The sequence below is a fragment of the Rhopalosiphum maidis genome, chromosome 2 (genome assembly GCF_003676215.2).
Source record: "Rhopalosiphum maidis isolate BTI-1 chromosome 2, ASM367621v3, whole genome shotgun sequence".
Taxonomy (NCBI): domain Eukaryota; kingdom Metazoa; phylum Arthropoda; class Insecta; order Hemiptera; family Aphididae; genus Rhopalosiphum; species Rhopalosiphum maidis.
In genome coordinates, this window is record NC_040878.1 from 1765407 (window position 1) to 1784816 (window position 19410).

The window sequence follows — 19410 nt, forward strand, 5'->3', positions numbered from 1 at the left end:
TGTAAACAGGCGGATAATGCGGTACCGTTGGACTATCCGGTTCCTTGACCTTCGACGGTTTTTTTCTATTATTATAACATTCATATAACGGCAACGCATAAGAACAAATTTTCTTTTCACTATATCGCCTGTAAATTGCATAGCTTAACGACCCCAATTTTGTCCAACGCAGCATCGTGCATTAGAGATAATTTCAAACATATTAGTTATTATAAATAATCTAAAAAAATGTTTGTTACAGGGGTTCTTCAGGCGGAGTATACAAAAACAAATCGAATATCGGTGTCTGAGAGACGGTAAATGTTTGGTGATCCGATTAAACCGGAATCGATGTCAGTACTGCCGATTCAAAAAATGTCTGACGGTCGGCATGTCCAGGGATTGTAAGTACAATTTCTACAATTTTAAAACTAACTCGCTACGGGTGAATAATATATGTATGAAATACATAGAAATAAACATTTAGAAAAATATTATAAAATTAATTTAGAAATTGTTCAATGTATTATTATATGAACGTACTCGCCGTCAAGTTTCAAAAACAAACTATTTATTTTATGTAATGTATGATGTTTAAAAACAAAACTGATTTTTATAATAAGCGAAATGTGTTTTCTCTGTAGCATTTTAGTGGATTGAATATGCACAATAATATTTATAATTTTCTTTTTATCAAAGTAAATTGAGTAATCATTTTAAAAGCACACGTTTTGTAATAATCTGAATAATCTGCCAACAGCATAAGAGAAAACTATTTATTCTTGTGGAAAATTTATAATTTATTATTTTACAAGTGATTCAGTTGGCCGATTTAAATGTATTTTTTTTCATTTTTGTATAAGAAGATTATATACAGCACGTTGTACAATAATAATATATGATTTAAGACCGGCATTTATATTTATTTGAAGGTATTTCATTAGTGTTTTAAGTAATATACTTACGTTGTGAAATTCAATAATCATATTTTCTTCGAATTTTGCCTTACCCATACATATTACAATTGCACTTATATATTAATATAAACAATTGATGTCATAGTCGGCGTCATACTTTATAATACAGTTTTCTTTAAAATTAATATTATTAAATGTACATATTATATAATATAATTTTTTTCAAAATAGTCACCAGAATATTTATTATTATTGTTATTATTTAATATTTACTCGGTAGTTTTTAAATTATAATAATCTAAAAGACTACAATATTATTATAAACACCCTCTGGATGAGAAAAAAGTAAAAACCCGCTGACGTTTACTATAATATTTTTTACTCGGCTATTAATATGCTAAAATATTGTAATTTTTGTTTTCAACGATTACCTGTGTTAGCTTTATTTTTAATTATGGCCTATCTAAATCCAAATCATAACAATCTTCACAGCGAAACAAAACTACAATAACAATAATATTATAAGTAACAACCATATTATATAATATAATTATAAACCATATAAAATTGATGTAGCTAGGCTCAAACATAATAATAATATAATTTATTATAAAATATTTTGGGGGTGTGACAGTTGATCAAGGGGACTCGCGACTATCCTCTCCCCTCTCTACACACCAACATACTAAATACATAACATGCCAGCTTAGTCAACATGCCCGCGGGCTATATGGCTAGTTACAAACACTTTTGACACCGGATTCGAGTTCAGTGGCCGAACGTCCACATTCAATACAAATCTACATATTTTAAACATCGCTGCACCGGTCGTTTAAACGGCTCGAAAACACCTACGGTCGCGTATACCTTTTATTGCCAGTTGCTACAATAGTATATTATATACACACACATGCCGAATGTCATGCGACTCCGGTAACAAAGTATAACATATACTATAGATATATATACGTATTTATTATTATTTATTAATCTTAAATATTATATAATATTATCATATACCAATTAATATTAATATAATATCCGAATTCGTACCAGAAAAAATGAATAAATATAAAATACAGAGCTCGGTGTACGTATTTCAATTTGAAGTTTAAATCAGTATTAAATGTACCTACCTAGCAGTAAAACACATAGGACAGTGGGACTTAAGGGTCAAAGTCCCTAGACCCTACCCCCGAAATGTACTACTTTATGAAAATGTATTTCTACAAAATTCTTCTCCTCTAGTACCAGTATAATAGTTAATTTCGAAAAAATAATAGTAAATACTATATATAATCAATGATAATATGTATATGATTTCAAAGACATTATTTTAAAAATTCGTCGTGAGAAACGGACAGATAGCGCCCAGATGTGTTCCTACCTCCGTTGTTCAATTTTTCGGAAACAAGAATAATTGGGTCTATGAAACTATACTGATTTTCACTATGATTTGGATAAGTGATTGGACATGCAGAGCCAACTCTTTACAAAACTATTCATTTCAGTCTTATATATGTGCATGTGTGTGTTTGTGTGCTGTTTAACAGGTTCGAGTTTTCCATATGTATATTATAAAAATCATAACAGTTTACGTTTATAGATACCTTCTTAGTTGTTTTCTATTTTGCGATATGGTCAATATAATATGTGGTTAATAATATTCATTATACATACACGATAAAAATCACTTTTTTGACTTTAGTATTGATATATTATATTTATTTTTTTATTATTATGTGAACATAATATTGTTAGTATGATTATAATAATATTATAATAGAAAATGTGTATAGGTACTATTATACTTATAATTTTAAAAATAATAAACTCTTCATACGTAATCTTTCATCTCATAATATAATCGTGAATAGACTTCTTAGCTTTTTTTGTTTCTTTATTGTAAGCTCTATCCTCATTTTTCGGAAAAATAATTATATTTTATTTTTTCACCTCTTAAGTTTAATATAGACCTGAATTCTAGAAAATTAAATTTTACATAATATTATGAAATAAATTACTTGATAATTTAATAGATGATTCTATTATTTTTATTTAATATTATAAATTTTCAAGTCGACCAATAAATCAGAAGAGATTGTTTAATCGTTGTACGTATATCATATTCTATATCAATATACATTAGGCACATAGTTTTAAAATATATTATTATTGAAATCTCAGATTTACTACTTGTGTCATTTGATTTATATTTATTAACACAAATTAGATAATATTTTTAGATACCAATGTTAATAAGGAATAAATAAAACCTACTATAAATCAAGTAAAATAGATCTAATCTAAATAGACACTATATAGTATATGGCTATCAACAATAATGCATATTTTGTAAGTAACTACGTTACATTACCTTTAATCCCTGATACTATTCGTGTTCCGGAAAACATCTCTCGCCAAATAATATTTTTATAAGCAAACATAATATAGACATTATATTTAACGAGAAAATAACTCATTCAGCAATAACATTAAAGGACGCTTCGCCCGCATGTGTTGTCTTCGTCTTACAAAACGGATAACATAAAAACCATTTCATGTGGGCAAAAATCATTAGGGCTGTAGACTAAGTTAGGCAACACATTTGTCACACTAGAAAAAGGAGATTTTGTTCTGTGCAAAGTAGTTTTTATTTTTTTCGATACCAGAACTACAAAAAAGTTACTCAAGTTTGAAAAACATAAAAAAAAATGGATTTTGAAACTATAAAAACTTTTTTTGCTTAAAATCATAATAATTTAAAATTTTGCGGATCTTGTCTGATTAAATTTATTAATTATAATTTAAATTAACTAACGGTCGTTAGTGCATCTGCTGTAGGTTCAGAAAACATACTGGGAAGAAGTAATCATATAACTTTGCTATTTAAGTATAATCTAAAAGTAAGCGTTATTCAAGACTTACATTGGTCTTTTAAAAAATGTATGAAGGGTACGTTGAACATTTAAGTGTAATATATTATATATTTTCAAGTACCTACTCAGTCCGCTCATAATACACCACCACCTTTCATAAAATAAACCACTATCAAAAAAATTCGCAGTATTGTATAAAAAAAAAACACGTGAACACATGCGACAGTAACATATTATTATAACATATATATCTATCAGATATATTTTGCACTGCGCTGTACTATTATCTATCGGCGATTATTGTGTCTTTCTTTTGATCAACCGTATCGAATATACACGTTCAAATAGTAAAAATGTATAATATTATATTATATACTTACCTACTATCGATGACAACGCTGCAGAAATGTACATACAGATACAAGTAAACGTAACAGAGATTATACACAGAGAAATATTATATAGTGTATTATTATTGTAATTTAAAAACGCTGACATATTGTACAATGTGGTTCACCAAACATGCTCACATCCATTTGATATATAATAATAAATATTCTATTATTTAGAATTTTTAAATATTTTAATATTTATTGTACTCTATACTTTATACTTTATTATACAATTTTTATAAATTATAAATTTAATGCGAATTATCAATATTTTCGAAAAACCATAGCTTCTAAATATTCTAAACTCATTACCATGAATCGACTATACGTAGTACATAAATTTAAATATCTCAATAACTACTCGTTTGAATTTTGATTTTAATTAACATTTTCAGAAAAATTATATGTTAAATGATTTACATTAGAAAGGGAAAGTTTCATTTGAAAAATAGAAGTTAGTCACCAGTTCACCACTGCAGTGTTGTTTACATGGTCATCATAATTTTATCACCTTATTATTATTTATTCATATTTTACTCATTAGTGTATTGTTTATTGTTATATATATACGAACACGATTACGAAGGCGATATTATTATGACGCCTGCACAGAAATGAACCTACACAGCTTCACCAATAACCGTGCACACGATAAAGATCCAAAAAATCGAACAATCTTTTGCTCGGGTGGATGGGTAGTATATAACATGACTCACCAAGCATGATCATGCATATTAAATTTTAATAACTAAAATATTAAAATTTTGAGGATGGTGACTTGTATATTATTTGTGAATACTTAGATTTTTTTTGTGTATTTTTACGAGTGAATAATCCTGTATAGTATACCTGACTTTCCATTACCGGAAAAACACGACCCAACACCGCAAAAAATCTATTAGCCTAATACCATCATGTACAGAAATGCCACGATACCGCAAAAATCCATCATACCTCGTAGCCTATTACCGTATACACTACATAGTACTATATACTATACATGCTATGATTTTATGCACAGTATACTCAGTATAAATACAAATTCTTTAACACAATCGTCCTGCTGGCTGATATACCATTTCACATAAGCTGTACATACGTTAAACTTCAAGCAAATACGCGTATAGCCAGTTAATGGAAATATGACAATAATTATTTATCTAATTTTCGTTCGGTAAAAATATTCCTCATCAATAATAGCATAGGCAATTTCCAGACATTTCTGTACGTTGTGTATCGTATATGTTCAGGAAATATCAAAAATCTTTTTATTGTATACAATTACAATTTAAATATATTATTACAATCGTTATGGCATCAAATTTACAAGTATTAATAATAATAAAAAATTTATATTTTGAACTAATAAGGTTATATTAGATTAGGTTAGATATACAATAACATATATAACATAACTTAGTAATAGAAATATATCTAGTTTAATATTAAATAAGTATGCAAGTTGACGTGTTAAGCTTTATTCTAAAAGAATACAAAACAAAATGTCATATTTGTATCTTATATATAAATACATTAATTTATTTATCACCGTTAGTTATTACGTTTCACTTTACGTATATAAGTGACACAAAAATTTTAAATTATTTTAATAATTGTATGCTATTGCAAAATATTTTTTGAAAAAATTCTATTTTTAACAATTTATTTTTATTTTTTTGAATGACAACTGTTCTGTTTACTTTTAATTTCATACCCATTGCGAAACAGAATAATTTTCGGAGTACATTCAACACATTCAAAACGAACATCAAACTCGAAGTTAATTTGTATTAAAATTTTAGTGGATTAGTGGATGAGCATTTATTTATTTTATTTATCCTGACGTGTATCGTTATTTTCAGCCGTTCGGTATGGGAGAGTGCCGAAGAGATCTCGTGAGCAGCTCGAGTCGGAGTCGAAGACTGTGTCGGTCGCCGATTCGATGGCGGCGGCGGCGGCCGTGCAAGTGACCACCACGACGGCCACCACGACGACAGTTGCTGCGAACGCGGCCGCAGCCGTTGCGGCCGCTGTGGCCATAGGAATCGGTGGCAGTGCACCAGCCGTGGCCGATCCAATCATGTCTGGCACCGGGCCGGCCGCAGTGATCGAGACCAACGGCGGTAGCGTGTCCATATCGTATGACGTGATCGCAGCCATATCGCAAGCACACCTCACTAACTGCGATTACACGGACGAGCTGACCAGGACACTACTTCGGAAACCCGTGGCCTCTCCAGTAATTATTTCTTACGAAACATATTAATTATTATTGCCAATTGGTTAATTTTTATTGTTTATTACTATTCGCCACAGTGCTAATCTATTTCAGTGGTAGTGCGACAACGACTGTGAGTGCACTTATGCATTAGTGGAAATAATTGCGGGGCTTTGGGGACTCGTTGAACCCATAAAAAAAGGAAACTGTAAATTTATAATTTTAAGTGCATAACACACTATAGCAATTATATTGCATAAATAATATGAGTACACTACGGATATTTGGGTTAAATTAATTTTATTTTCCAAATTACAAAAACTCAACTCTAAGAGCACATAAAATCCGTATCCAATTATTTCTCAACTTTATTGTGTGCTTCCATAAAACTTTTAGGACACCAAAAGCCACCAATAATGTACATTGAATTTATGCTCATTGAAAACATATTATCATCACTATAATTTATTATGACAATGTAGTATGTCAAATCGGTATAGTTCATAAGTTTGGAAAAAAATAAATGTAATTCTAAGTCCATCACTCACATATAGGTATTAAGTACCACTTACCAGGTCGAATGTGAAAGTAGAAGCACTTCGCTCCCACCAATAAATAGCTTCTAAAGTTAATCCAAACAATGGGAGTGCAGTTTATTTTTATCATCCGTTAAGTCTTATATTTTCCTGAAATAATGGCTATGATTAGGATTGTAATATGCTAGCATAAATATACGTTAAGGTAGATTATTATTGGATTCGAGATGTGCTCTAAGGGCTAAACGACCGCGTGTACTAGAATAATCGCGTCTGTGTTGTGTCTATCGACGCATATTTTGTTTTTTCACGAATTTATGCATTTATACACTTTTTGAATAATTTTTCGATTTTTTTCTGGTTCACGTGGTTTATTATATACTAATATATCTACATAAACCAGATATCATAATAATGTATCATATTGAAACACGCCTATAAAGTTTAATTTAAATTTCCAATAATCATCAAGGCATTGTTTTTAAATGTTTGAAAGCAAAGGGCATATTCATTTTGAATTTAAATGGATCGAATAGAGGCAGTTAATTTAGTTGATAAATTATAATTGACAAAATAATTTTATATTGTGTAATATAAAATATATTTTAATCCCTATCCTTAAATCTAGTTTTAATGTAGATGAAATATAAGAAATAATTTTAATCGAGTTACGATAATTTTTTAATATATTTTATACTTTTATTTACTAGGATAAAATCATAAAATAAATATTATTATTTTAATTGTTTCAAATTAAAATCGTTATTATTATTTACTTTTCATTATTGAATAGTTGCACAAGTGTTTTTTCAATTGTAACTTTGTATTTAAAAGGGGAAGTAGTAAAATATTAATTTAAATTAAATATTTTGTCTATATGTCCTATAATTATTCATAATTTGAAATAAGCAGAATTCATAAAATGTTGAATTCAGAATTAAAGACAATGATAAGCTCGCGCACTACGAAGGTCACATAATATGATGTGATTATTTTAATTAAAAATCGTGGAATATTATCTTTTTTTCTGTGTCCTCATGTTGTAGCATATAATTAAAGTAGTGAAGAATTTTTATTTTGAGATAGAAATAGAAATATAATTTAATATAGTATAAAATAAAATAAATATATAGTCATGATAACTGTTTGCTGCCGCATTGTACCCGTTTCTTAAAGACTTTTGATAAAAATAAGTAATACCGATTTACGTTGAACACGTAGATACCTACTATGTGTTACACGATCTTAATATTGAATTTTCTGTCAACATCATACGATATAACCGTTTTTAATACTTCGATTTTATTCATTTTCTTTCTAACATTAACTGCAACTATTGTTTTTTCAATCAAAATTATTATAACACGAATATTCTGTTGCGTTTTACACTTTACGCAAGCAATAAAATATTATAAAATAATAACAGTTAATTATAATACTGTAACTGTTTCTACATACATACCTCAAAACGTAATCCATGATACTTTTTAATAGTTATTATTTTATTATATTATATGCACAACGGCTATTTTATGTATTGATTAATAATTTCTTCTTTTTTTTTTTTGCATGTGAAGCCCGCTCAGGGATGCTCCAGCCCAGAAGTGGCGTCGTCAACAGCGGACAGCGAGGAACAGCAAAAAATATGGCTGTGGCAACAATTGGCCGCGCACATCACTCCCACCGTGCAAAGGGTAGTGGAGTTCGCGAAAAGAGTTCCTGGTAAGAAAATACAATTTTCCTTATGGTAACTTATGGTTATGTATGTGTCTTAACTCTTAAAGACTTTTAGGCGTTATCATAAAAGCGACTTACAACTGCAACTCGCATATGCCGTATTGCACCCACAACTTACAACTAACAACCTAACGTGCACATTGCACATGTTAACACTAGTTTCAACGTGACTGAAAAGAGATACTACTTTTATGAACAATTTTTGCAACCGATTGCATGCAACTATTAAAAAGACATTATATACTATATACCTAAATACAGGGTTTACGGAAAAAATATTTATCTAAAACAAAATTTTTTTTAATCAACACTTTACTTTTTTTTATAGTTAATTAACTACATATTATGTAAATTCTTTCTCTTATACCACATACTCTGTATTGTATTGTCCTCATCTATCCATAAATCAAAATTCCATTGTATACAAATTCAAAATTATAGCATCTAAGTTAATATTATATTGGAATTTAAATACCTATTGGCTATTAGTTATTACTATATGGAACTGTTATAGAAGAATATTTCGTTTACATTTTGTAAAATACTGATTAAAGCAAAAGTTAATTAGTTATATGTTTAAAGTTTACAGTTTAATTAGGTACACTAAAACACTTGTGTTTGACTATTTCATTATAGGTTTCGTAGACCTCAGTCAAGACGATCAGCTGATTCTCATTAAAGTGGGATTTTTCGAACTATGGCTGTGCTACGTATCCAGGTTGGCCACAGACCTTTCGCTCACCTTCTACGACGGCACGTTCATCACACGACAGCAGCTGGAACTCATTTACGACGTACGCATTTTATTCAACATTATATTATATTAATATGAAAATCCTTCGTCAAGATTGCAGTAAAACCGTTCGCCGTAAACCTAACTTATCGTCCTAATTCCTAACCTTAGTCAATGATTTCGTCAAATGTCCAATTTCATTGAACAACATTGAAGCATTACGTATAAAACATACTTAATTTCTGATTTTGTATTTAAAATTATTAAAAAAATGTCAAGTACACTTTTAATATATCCTATAAAAATATGTTTATTGGCATTGCTTTCAGTCAATTAGAAAAACTATCATTTGAAAATATTTATATCCTTATCAAAAATAAACTCTCATAGATTAGTACTTCTAAGTATTCAAAGATATTTGAAATATGTTTTTAAGATATTTAAATTCATGCTTGAAAAACACTTTGAAAATATTTTTTACAAGTACCTAGTCAAGTCCAGTAGGTACAAATTGTTATTCCTGAGTGACATAGACTATAACTTATTGTAATAAATAATATGTTTTATCAATCTATTCCGAGAAAAACGAGCTGATGCGTTGATTTATTGACGTCCGCTGACTTTAACCAATAGATGAATATAATGTCCTAGGTGAATATTTAAGAATATTTATTTTTAATAGTTCTATACTTAAATACGCGTCATTACGTATTTATCTACAAAAACCACTATTGCGCAGTATTCAACTCAAAAATTTACAAACTTTACTTCTTTATAATAATAGTATAGATTATATTATTTTGTGTATAAACAAATTGTAAATGTATTTTAAAAATAAAAAATAAGTATTTAAGCATTCAAGGATGCCTAAAATATGTATATTTACATAAAGAAATAGAACCAACGATGATAACATTGTGAACACTCGTAAAATGTTTTTGATTTCAATTTTCAACGAATATAGGATTCTGTAGGCGGTTGAACTAAATTTGGTGGATAGCCAAATGGAGCACCCAATTCTATTTGGCCACCGACAAACACATTTTTACACGAAATACATAATACTATAATTTCTTATCCTATCCATTTTTGTTAATTATTTATAGTATATTGGCGATTCGATGTATCTATTTTCGAAATTCATTTAAGAAAACTTTATGATAATTACGTAATAAGGGTGGCAATAAAAATCTCATATTACAAGTACTCACGTATACATCTTCAAAATAAACGTAACAGAAGTACACAATGAATTAAAATGGGGTTTTTATTTCTTTTAATAATGCTATACTAATTTAAGTACTGATTAATATGATTACAAACAGAAATATATACTTAATGGTATAGTATACGTGTATATCTTATTACCTAATTAATATTGCCAATTTTAAACATTTATTGCAGAATGCAAATACTACCAAATGATATTTTTGGCAATAAAACTAATATATATATACGAGTAAAAACGCACATATGTTCTATGTAACCAAAAAATCATAATACTTTCAAAAGAATTCACTTTTAATGATAGGTACTATTCTTTCTTACTAGCTATTCTTGAGCATTTTGTATTTAAACATCTGAAACTATTAATTCAAAGTTAAACTAACGTATTAATGTGATGATACACTTCAATATTTCAACCAGTATAAATTTATGTATCAGAAACTATAAAGAAATAGTAGAATTATTAAGAGTTCAATGTCTTGGAAAAGAATTTAGGAATATTTGTCTAAAAAAAAGTTTGTGCAAAGTAAATAATACAATTTTAATAAGGCTCACTCAAATCCCATTCATTTTTTCACTTGAATCTAACCATATTACATTTTCGTAAATTATCCGATTGGAAAGTGTAAAATATTCTAATGTAATAACCAAAAAAAAATGTATTAATTATTTGACATAGTGACAACGCGCTCGTTATTAATAGCGACGGAAGGTTATTACTAATAAATTATGAGTTTATAAGAATCAAAATTGTGTTATAGACATTCGACATTAGAGTAATAATACTACTGCAGTCAAATGTAACGATTACCATGTAAATTGCTATTAGCGATTCGTATTTCTTGAATTAAATTATTTGTATTGATCTACTAAAAAATGTCAAGTTCATAACGATTTATCAAAATAATTTCAAGGAAATATAATAATGTACCTACGCACAAACTATTATCTTCCTTGAACACTTTAATTGTTGGTTCTATTCGATATCAGCCCGATTAGTATTTTGAATGGAATATCAATTACATTTCTGGACATAAAATACATTTATATGATAATCGTTAAATAATAATAATAATAATAATAAATACATATTATCAATGATTTTATGTTTTAATTTTTCGACGAAATCTATGACATAAAAAACAAAAAATTATAATTTGATCACCTAATTACAGCTTATTTGAGATTTTGAAATTTTAATCACTTAAAAACAAATTATCGAAGTATTGTAATCAGATCGCTTTGTGCCTTACTTATACACGGAAAAAAGTATCTGCAGCGTAAAGTACTGTCGTCAGTAAATGTTGGAATGAGAAATACATTTTGCAATAAGAAGACAACTTCAATTTAAAATATGTATCGACATTTTTTTTTGAACAATGGTTTTATTTTTTCTTAACTAAGTTAATGGTAAAAACAAAAATCAAATTTTCTATTATGACTCAGAAATTATTAAAACTTTTACCATTATTCGTGCATCATTTTTTAAAGCTCGTATTCCCCCAATTTTCAATGAAAGTTTTGACAGAAATTATTGAAACAATCATTTATTACCAATTGCTCATTAATCACTAATGTATTATTTGTATTTATCGGAACTACGTTTTATTATCCACAGTTGGACTTTGCCACAGACGTTTTCCAGTTGGTGACATCTTTCAACAGTTTATCGCTAACGGACACCGAAGTCGGTCTATTTGCCGCAATCGTGCTGTTGACGCCGGACAGGCCCGGCGTCTCTGACGTCAAAACCGTACAGCACAGTCAAGACCGAATCGTTGAAGCGTTCAAACTACAAGTGAGTCATCGTCATCGATCCCTTTTCATCTTCGAAGGAATAATTATTGGGAAAATGTCATAATCATCGGTTACTCCTACGTCCCCACGGCCTTCTTTTTAATCTTAGCCCCGGTCAATGTACCTATATATATGGGTATCACGAATATTTAATAAAAAAAATACTAACTAGTGAACTTTTTTTTTTAATTAACTTTTCTATCATATGATTTTGATAATATATAGCGATAGCCATATTACCTTTAAAACAATAGCGCAATTTCAATAACTTTTCATTGATTAAAAAGTTTTTGAGTTATTAATTTTTAAGTCATAATGAAAAATTCCAAAATTATGCACACTCATAAGAAAACACGTAAAATTGAATGTCCTTTTGATCTCCTATAAAATGTAAGAATATTAAAAATTAACTCCGGGTCCATGATACACAGAAAACTTTTTTAATCTGGACCAGTGAGAATGCGATTTATCCTTTTAATATGTAAAGTTTATCGATACTGCAGATGGTTACTGTTGAAATTAAATACAAATCAACAATACTTATAATAATTTTTCTCGACGTTTTTTAAATTATATACATATTATAGGATATACCTGATAGGTATATGTAAATTTGATATATACATTTTACCCTCCCCTCACAGCATAAAAATGACGGAAGTGGCCAAAAACGAAAACATCAAATATTGAATTTCGAGATCAGACGATCACCTATCATTTAAAGATCAATAGTATAAAAAAAATCTCCACGCATTGATCAGATCGACATCAAAAGTTTATTATAATTAATACGTGATTAATCATTTATATGTAGATTAGATGACCCGTGCGATTGTACTAAAAATGTTTGACATACAATAATAAATTTGAAGGAGGATGTACCAAATATTAAATCCCCCCTTTGTGTTAAGTTAGGTTAAATGAATGTACTCGATTTTCACCTATGGTTATGTAAATTATGTACAGTCATTCAGGTACACCCCACACATTACACTGCTGCATACAGCAGTATACATGGTATACGAATGTAATACGACAATTACGACAGTATTAATTTTACAAAAATACTTCACGCTTATCGCCTTTTAACACAGACTACCGTACTAATCAGTAATCACAATCCCAAAACGTAAAAAAATCTTTAAAAAACTTTTATAATATCATTGTGTTTTCAAATTGTAGCTAAGCAAAGGTCACGGAGGAGACAAGAATTTGGCTCAAACGGTATTGTCGAAACTGCCTGAACTACGAACCATTGGTGCCCGACACGTTTCGTACCTGGAGTGGTTTAGGTTAAATTGGCACATGTTGAAGTTGCCACCGTTATTCGCCGAAATATTCGACATACCCAAGTGCGAAGAGGACTTGCATCAAGGCTGAATTATTATCTTTCTATTTTATTGTTACAGGATTTTTTTTTTATATATTTACTTATAAAGTTTCATTTTTTTTATTTGAAACGAATCGAATACTTCCTAAACGAACAAAATGTGTTTACAATCAAAAGCAGAAAAAAATGTATTAGTAATGATAATTTCTAGCAATATCTTCGTAAAAATAATCTTGATATACTTACGATAAATATTGTTAACGCGCTTCAGCCGCCCCCGTCGAAACACGCTTGCGCCCCTCAAATATTCGTCCGGTCGGCGCGAGAGTACAACCTAATCATCGACTTCGTGTCGATCAATGATATATAATAATATATATTTATATATCTATTATAATACTACACAATTATAAAGAGCAATAAAATACAAAAAAAAAAAATTAAATAAAAACAAAAACACTATATCGTCTGTCTAATATTAGAATAATTCTATGTAAAACGAAATAAACATTTTATAAACATTATTATATACAATATATATATAATAAGACATAGGGTACATGTACAACGAAACAATCTTGTATGATAAGTGTGTTCTTTTTAGTTATTTTATAGTTATAGAAATTTAATGACGATCAAAATTTCATCTTACACATAGTAACGAATAATGTACGCGTTCTCGTTTCTTGTTAGGATTCTTGCAATAATATTAATCATTTTCATATCATGCATTTTTTTTTTTTTTTTTTTTAATCACATACCTAATGTGTTCATGGCTTAGTGGAGTGCGGATATAATGTCATCATTTTCATATAATATAATAGTATTATGATATAATTGATTTTGTTATTAAACAATATTATATACTTAATATTTATATATACACATAAGTATGTGTATATTTTACATTGTAATAGAGCTCCATTTATCTTTCTATACATTACGTACGATCTATTTGGCCTGAAAATGTTTTTTTTTTGTCTTTGTACTGTGTTCATCATTGACAATCTTGAGTTCGTTAAAAAAGACAAAAAAAATCTAAGCAATATTTTGTAATATTTAAATACTGTTTGGTAAATATAACTAAAAATCAATTTTATCTTTTTTTTTTTATGGAAAGTTTTTAATATTATTATTATTATTATTATCATTATTATTATTGTGTAATGATTTGATTTTCTTCATACATATTCTCTTTTTTTATAATTTCACTAGTCAACTGAAGCAATTTGGTCCAGCAACTAAGCAAACAAAAACGCTTTTATGTGATATATATTTTTTTTTTAGTTGAATTTTGTGTTATTTTATCTTTTACATTCCATAGGTACTTTTTATATTTTATTTGTAGGCAATAAGTCTTAAAATTATACTACATTTTCGCAATCTATTTATTATAGCTCTTACGCTGTTGTTGTTATTGTTGTTGTTAATCATTTTTTATTAGTTTTTACAAGTTAACTAACAGTGTACAACCGTTGTGTAATATGAAAAAGTGCAATTTAAATGGGAATCACTGTATGACCCGGATTTTCAGTCAATACTTCAGTTTCTCTTTTTCTCTACTTCTCACTATATAAACAACACAAACACAAACACACTAACATGTATAACAAATCATAAGAGTTAAAACACTGGCACACAGTTACACATACACATACTTGATACATACCTTACATGCCACACTTAAACATTTATGTATTCACAGGGTAGATTAGTTATTTCAAATCGTTTATGTTAAAGACAAAATTACAAAAATGTTTAGAATTCCTTTTTTTTTTGATAATATTATATATCATATCTTTAAGATTTTCTTAGAGTAATTTTTGAACACCAAGGTAGTAAATCGAATGTGTATTATAAGAAAATAATTTTAAATTTAAAATAAAAATGTTATAAGAGACAATCACAGATATACTGAAATGGACTCACCTTTACGTTTCGCAATAATTAGGATAATGTTATATATTTTTTTTTTAGCTCGTAAAATAATTCAATATTGAACGAAAGCAAATAAATTGACTTTTGTTTTTGTTTATCCTGTTTGTATAAAGTTTTCTTAATTCGTTATATTATAGTCTATAATTTTCTTTCTATTAATTTGTTTTGTTATTAATAATTGCATTTTAATTAATATAATATACAATTGTTAAACATTTTTAGAAAAATTTGTATTCTATTTATTTTAGAAAATAGGTCATTATTTGAGTAGATGTGGTCCTCTATTTGTATTTCATTCTGATTAATTAGCCAATGCTATCACTAATAGAGAAATGTTATGCATTAGATAAATATCTTTTTTCTACTTTTTTATTGAACGGAATTCAACTAGCGTTATTTTGAGTATTTAGCGTTAATTAGTATTTTTTTATATACATAATATATATTATATATATTATATATATAACTAAAATATTTACATATAACATGTTTACCTCGTTTTAAAAAGTTAAATTTATATATTGACATATTGTAATATGTAGCTAAAAATGTCGATAATCGGAAAAAACAGTAAATACAAACATAAATCACTATTGTAATATTAAAAAATACTTTATATATATATATCTGTAGCATATAGATTATTTGATTATTGTTTAGATTGTTGTATAAAAACACCACTTTTTTATTAGATCTTATTATTATTATTATTATTTTTATTTAAATTTTATTGTTTTGTTCTAAAAATTTAAATTTACAATGAGAATAGTTAAATCTTGTCAAAATAATACGTAGGCGTGTAGTAGTGATTCTGCATAAAGCTTACACATTTTACTTACTATTATTTATTGTATAGTATATAAGTATGATATTTTCTTATGTTTTATTTTCGAGCTCGGTATTTACCGTATTATTAAATTATAAATTATTATGTCGTTGATGTTTATAGATAAATAGACTAATACTTATTATAATTACTTTTATATTATATTATTACAAATGTAATTTATAAATTATTATAATAACAACGAAGTCGTAGCTATAAATATTATACGTTGACAATGAAATTGCGTATAGGTTCGTATTTATTGTTTATCAGTATATATATTATTATACACGTATGTATGTACCTACGTATTTTGCTTGTTATACTGTATTATTATGTTCGATTATTATTATTTTTTTATTGATATATTTTATTTAGAATAGGAACCCATTAGTACAGAAAATAAACCGATGAGCGAAAAACTTCTTAAAAAACACGCGTTGTTCCATTTCCTTTGGTTCTTTTAAACGGTTAACTGCAGATTACACTTTTTTGGAGCGACAATATTATACGTGACTTACGTATTTTCTAGGCAACTCATAAAACTGCAGTTGTCAGTTATTATCGTTTCCACGTGTTTGCGGTTTTTTTAATGAGCAAGAAACAATCTATACTACTGTAAGTACGCAGTTTCAAATCGAAGAAGAAACATATTATAAAAATGTTATCATCGTAATGGTAGGGAATAATTTATTAGATCTGTGTAATGAAATATTGCAAGTGTAACTTTTTATCCCAACTTTGATTATTGTAGAGCCGTTTCGACAATTATATTAAAATATTATTAGGTGTACATTTAAAAAAATATATATATATAAAACATTTTTAAACAAACTATAGAAAAAAAAATGATATTGAATAGGCACATTCAATATTTAATTACAGACTAAAAGTTGTTTATTGTGAGTCCAAAATCGTAAAAGAAAATTTAAACACTTAAAAATAGTAAATGTAAACTTTTTTAACAAAAATAATTACTAATTTAAAAAAACAACTTGTGACAATAAGAAGTATTTAAGATTGGTCGTGAATGTTAACCATAATTTGTGACACATTATTGTTATACTTTTAATAAGTTACAATGGTTCCATTAGTTTCGTGATATTATAAATAGTTAAATAAATAATTTAAGTAGGATAGTTATTAAATTAAGAAGATACAAATTTTTATATTTAACTAAAGTATTTTTTTTTTTTATTGTACTCAGTCTGTTCAATGATTTTTATTATGTGGATAAACCTGTTCACAATACTAAAGGTATATTAATTTTCAAAAATTAGTTTATACTTTATTACAATAATTTTCACCAATGTACTTTGTCCACCCCCCAGTTTAAACTTTAAACATCGCCAATTACAACTGACCCTGGTGTAATATTTTCTATAGATCCACCTCATTATCTATAGTAGGAAAATACAAAATACCTATAACTATAGTAATATACTATACAGGATACACTTCAAAAGGATCCTCAGGCATGGAAACGATTTACATTAATTTTGTATATACATTACATAATTTTAACTTATTTATGAATAATAAAATATAAATACGTTGAACAACTGTATTTGTTATAGCGCATCAGAGTGATAGGTTTTTAGAATCATGTCCTTATCTTCAAAAACATGACTGCGTGGACACATATACTCAGTAATATAAATCGATATATTTTTTTTTCTAATTGAAATTCTTATCTCTGATTATAATATATAGTAACTAACATATAATTTTTTCTACGAATATTTATCTATATATCAATATAATAATATATATAATATTTATCAAATATTGGTAAGGCTCGTTTTTAGAAATCACATAGACGCAAAGAAATAATATTATAATACCACTTATATTTATTATTTATTGTAATATAACAATATATGGTTCATTGTGCTTTTGCCGTATCATTGTAATCAAGGATGGAATTCGACGATTGAGTAACCTCATTTTAGACGTATTTGCTGCAACACAAAAATCGCCATGATATAATTAATCAATGTATAAAAGATCAAATTAAAGAACAAAAAATAATGCCTCGGAGAAAAGATATACTATGGTGATGTCAAAACTATGCAATAAATTTACTCAATACGCAAAATTGAAAATTTTAATGCGACATCGAGCAAAACAAATTCTTAAATATTTGTCGAAATTGCGGAAAATGCAATATAATATTCACTAATTATTTAGCACTCATAAATTTGTTAAAATTATCGGCAAAACTATGGCACGTTCAGTGGTTACATATAACTGTTAGATAAGTCATGTATTAATATAATGAACGCGAGCTTAAGATGCACGTAATTCTCTTTTATCACAGGTATCTGTAGGATGAAAATCAAGGTTATATGGTAACATTATACTTTTTGAAAGAGGCGTAGACAATAATTATGACAATGATAACGTTTTTTAAATATAAATTAACGCAAGCATAAAAGAATTTGTGTTTTTTTTTTAAATTTTACATACGGAGACATCGTGATCCACAAATATACGTGCTTGTTGTATGTCTTTCTACCTATGATGTGTGTTATCGAAAACAGTAATGATAATAGTACATTTTAAGTAAGTAAATATTTATGTAAAAAAATCAATTTAATAAATAATATAACTAATGACGAAATCTGAAGTTCAAAATTCAAAATTTAAAATATTGTGTCAATCACGAATTAGGATAGGTACCATAGGTACATCTTACAATCTAATTTTAGTACAATACACAACTAAGGGCTTAATTTGTTTTAAACAAAGATACATTTAAATATGCCTACAAATTTGCATCGTGGATAGGTATCGTTCATTTTATAGGTACTTATTTATTTTGTAACGCCCAATTTTGTTTTATAAGGCTAAAGAATTATTTGATAGGGTTAATCCTTACTCTCCTTCCCACCGATTACC

At 27.7% G+C, this 19410-nt stretch overlaps 1 protein-coding gene across 3 annotated transcripts in view; it reads left to right on the forward strand.

Moving 5' to 3' along the window:
* Positions 1-16112, forward strand: part of LOC113552986 (ecdysone-induced protein 78C) — a 61701-nt gene extending 45589 nt beyond the window's left edge. Inside the window, exons 4-9 of one of the 3 annotated variants that reach the window (XM_026956072.1) lie at positions 242-383; positions 6030-6406; positions 8493-8643; positions 9295-9452; positions 12237-12416; positions 13598-16111. In XM_026956072.1, coding sequence (XP_026811873.1) covers positions 242-383; positions 6030-6406; positions 8493-8643; positions 9295-9452; positions 12237-12416; positions 13598-13795 — 1206 coding nt within the window. In that variant the 3' untranslated portion in view covers positions 13796-16111. Of the gene's footprint in view, positions 1-241; positions 384-6029; positions 6407-8492; positions 8644-9294; positions 9453-12236; positions 12417-13597 lie in introns of all 3 variants that reach the window. The other 2 variants (XM_026956070.1, XM_026956071.1) reach the window with 2 other exon arrangements.
* Positions 16113-19410: the final 3298 nt, after the last annotated feature.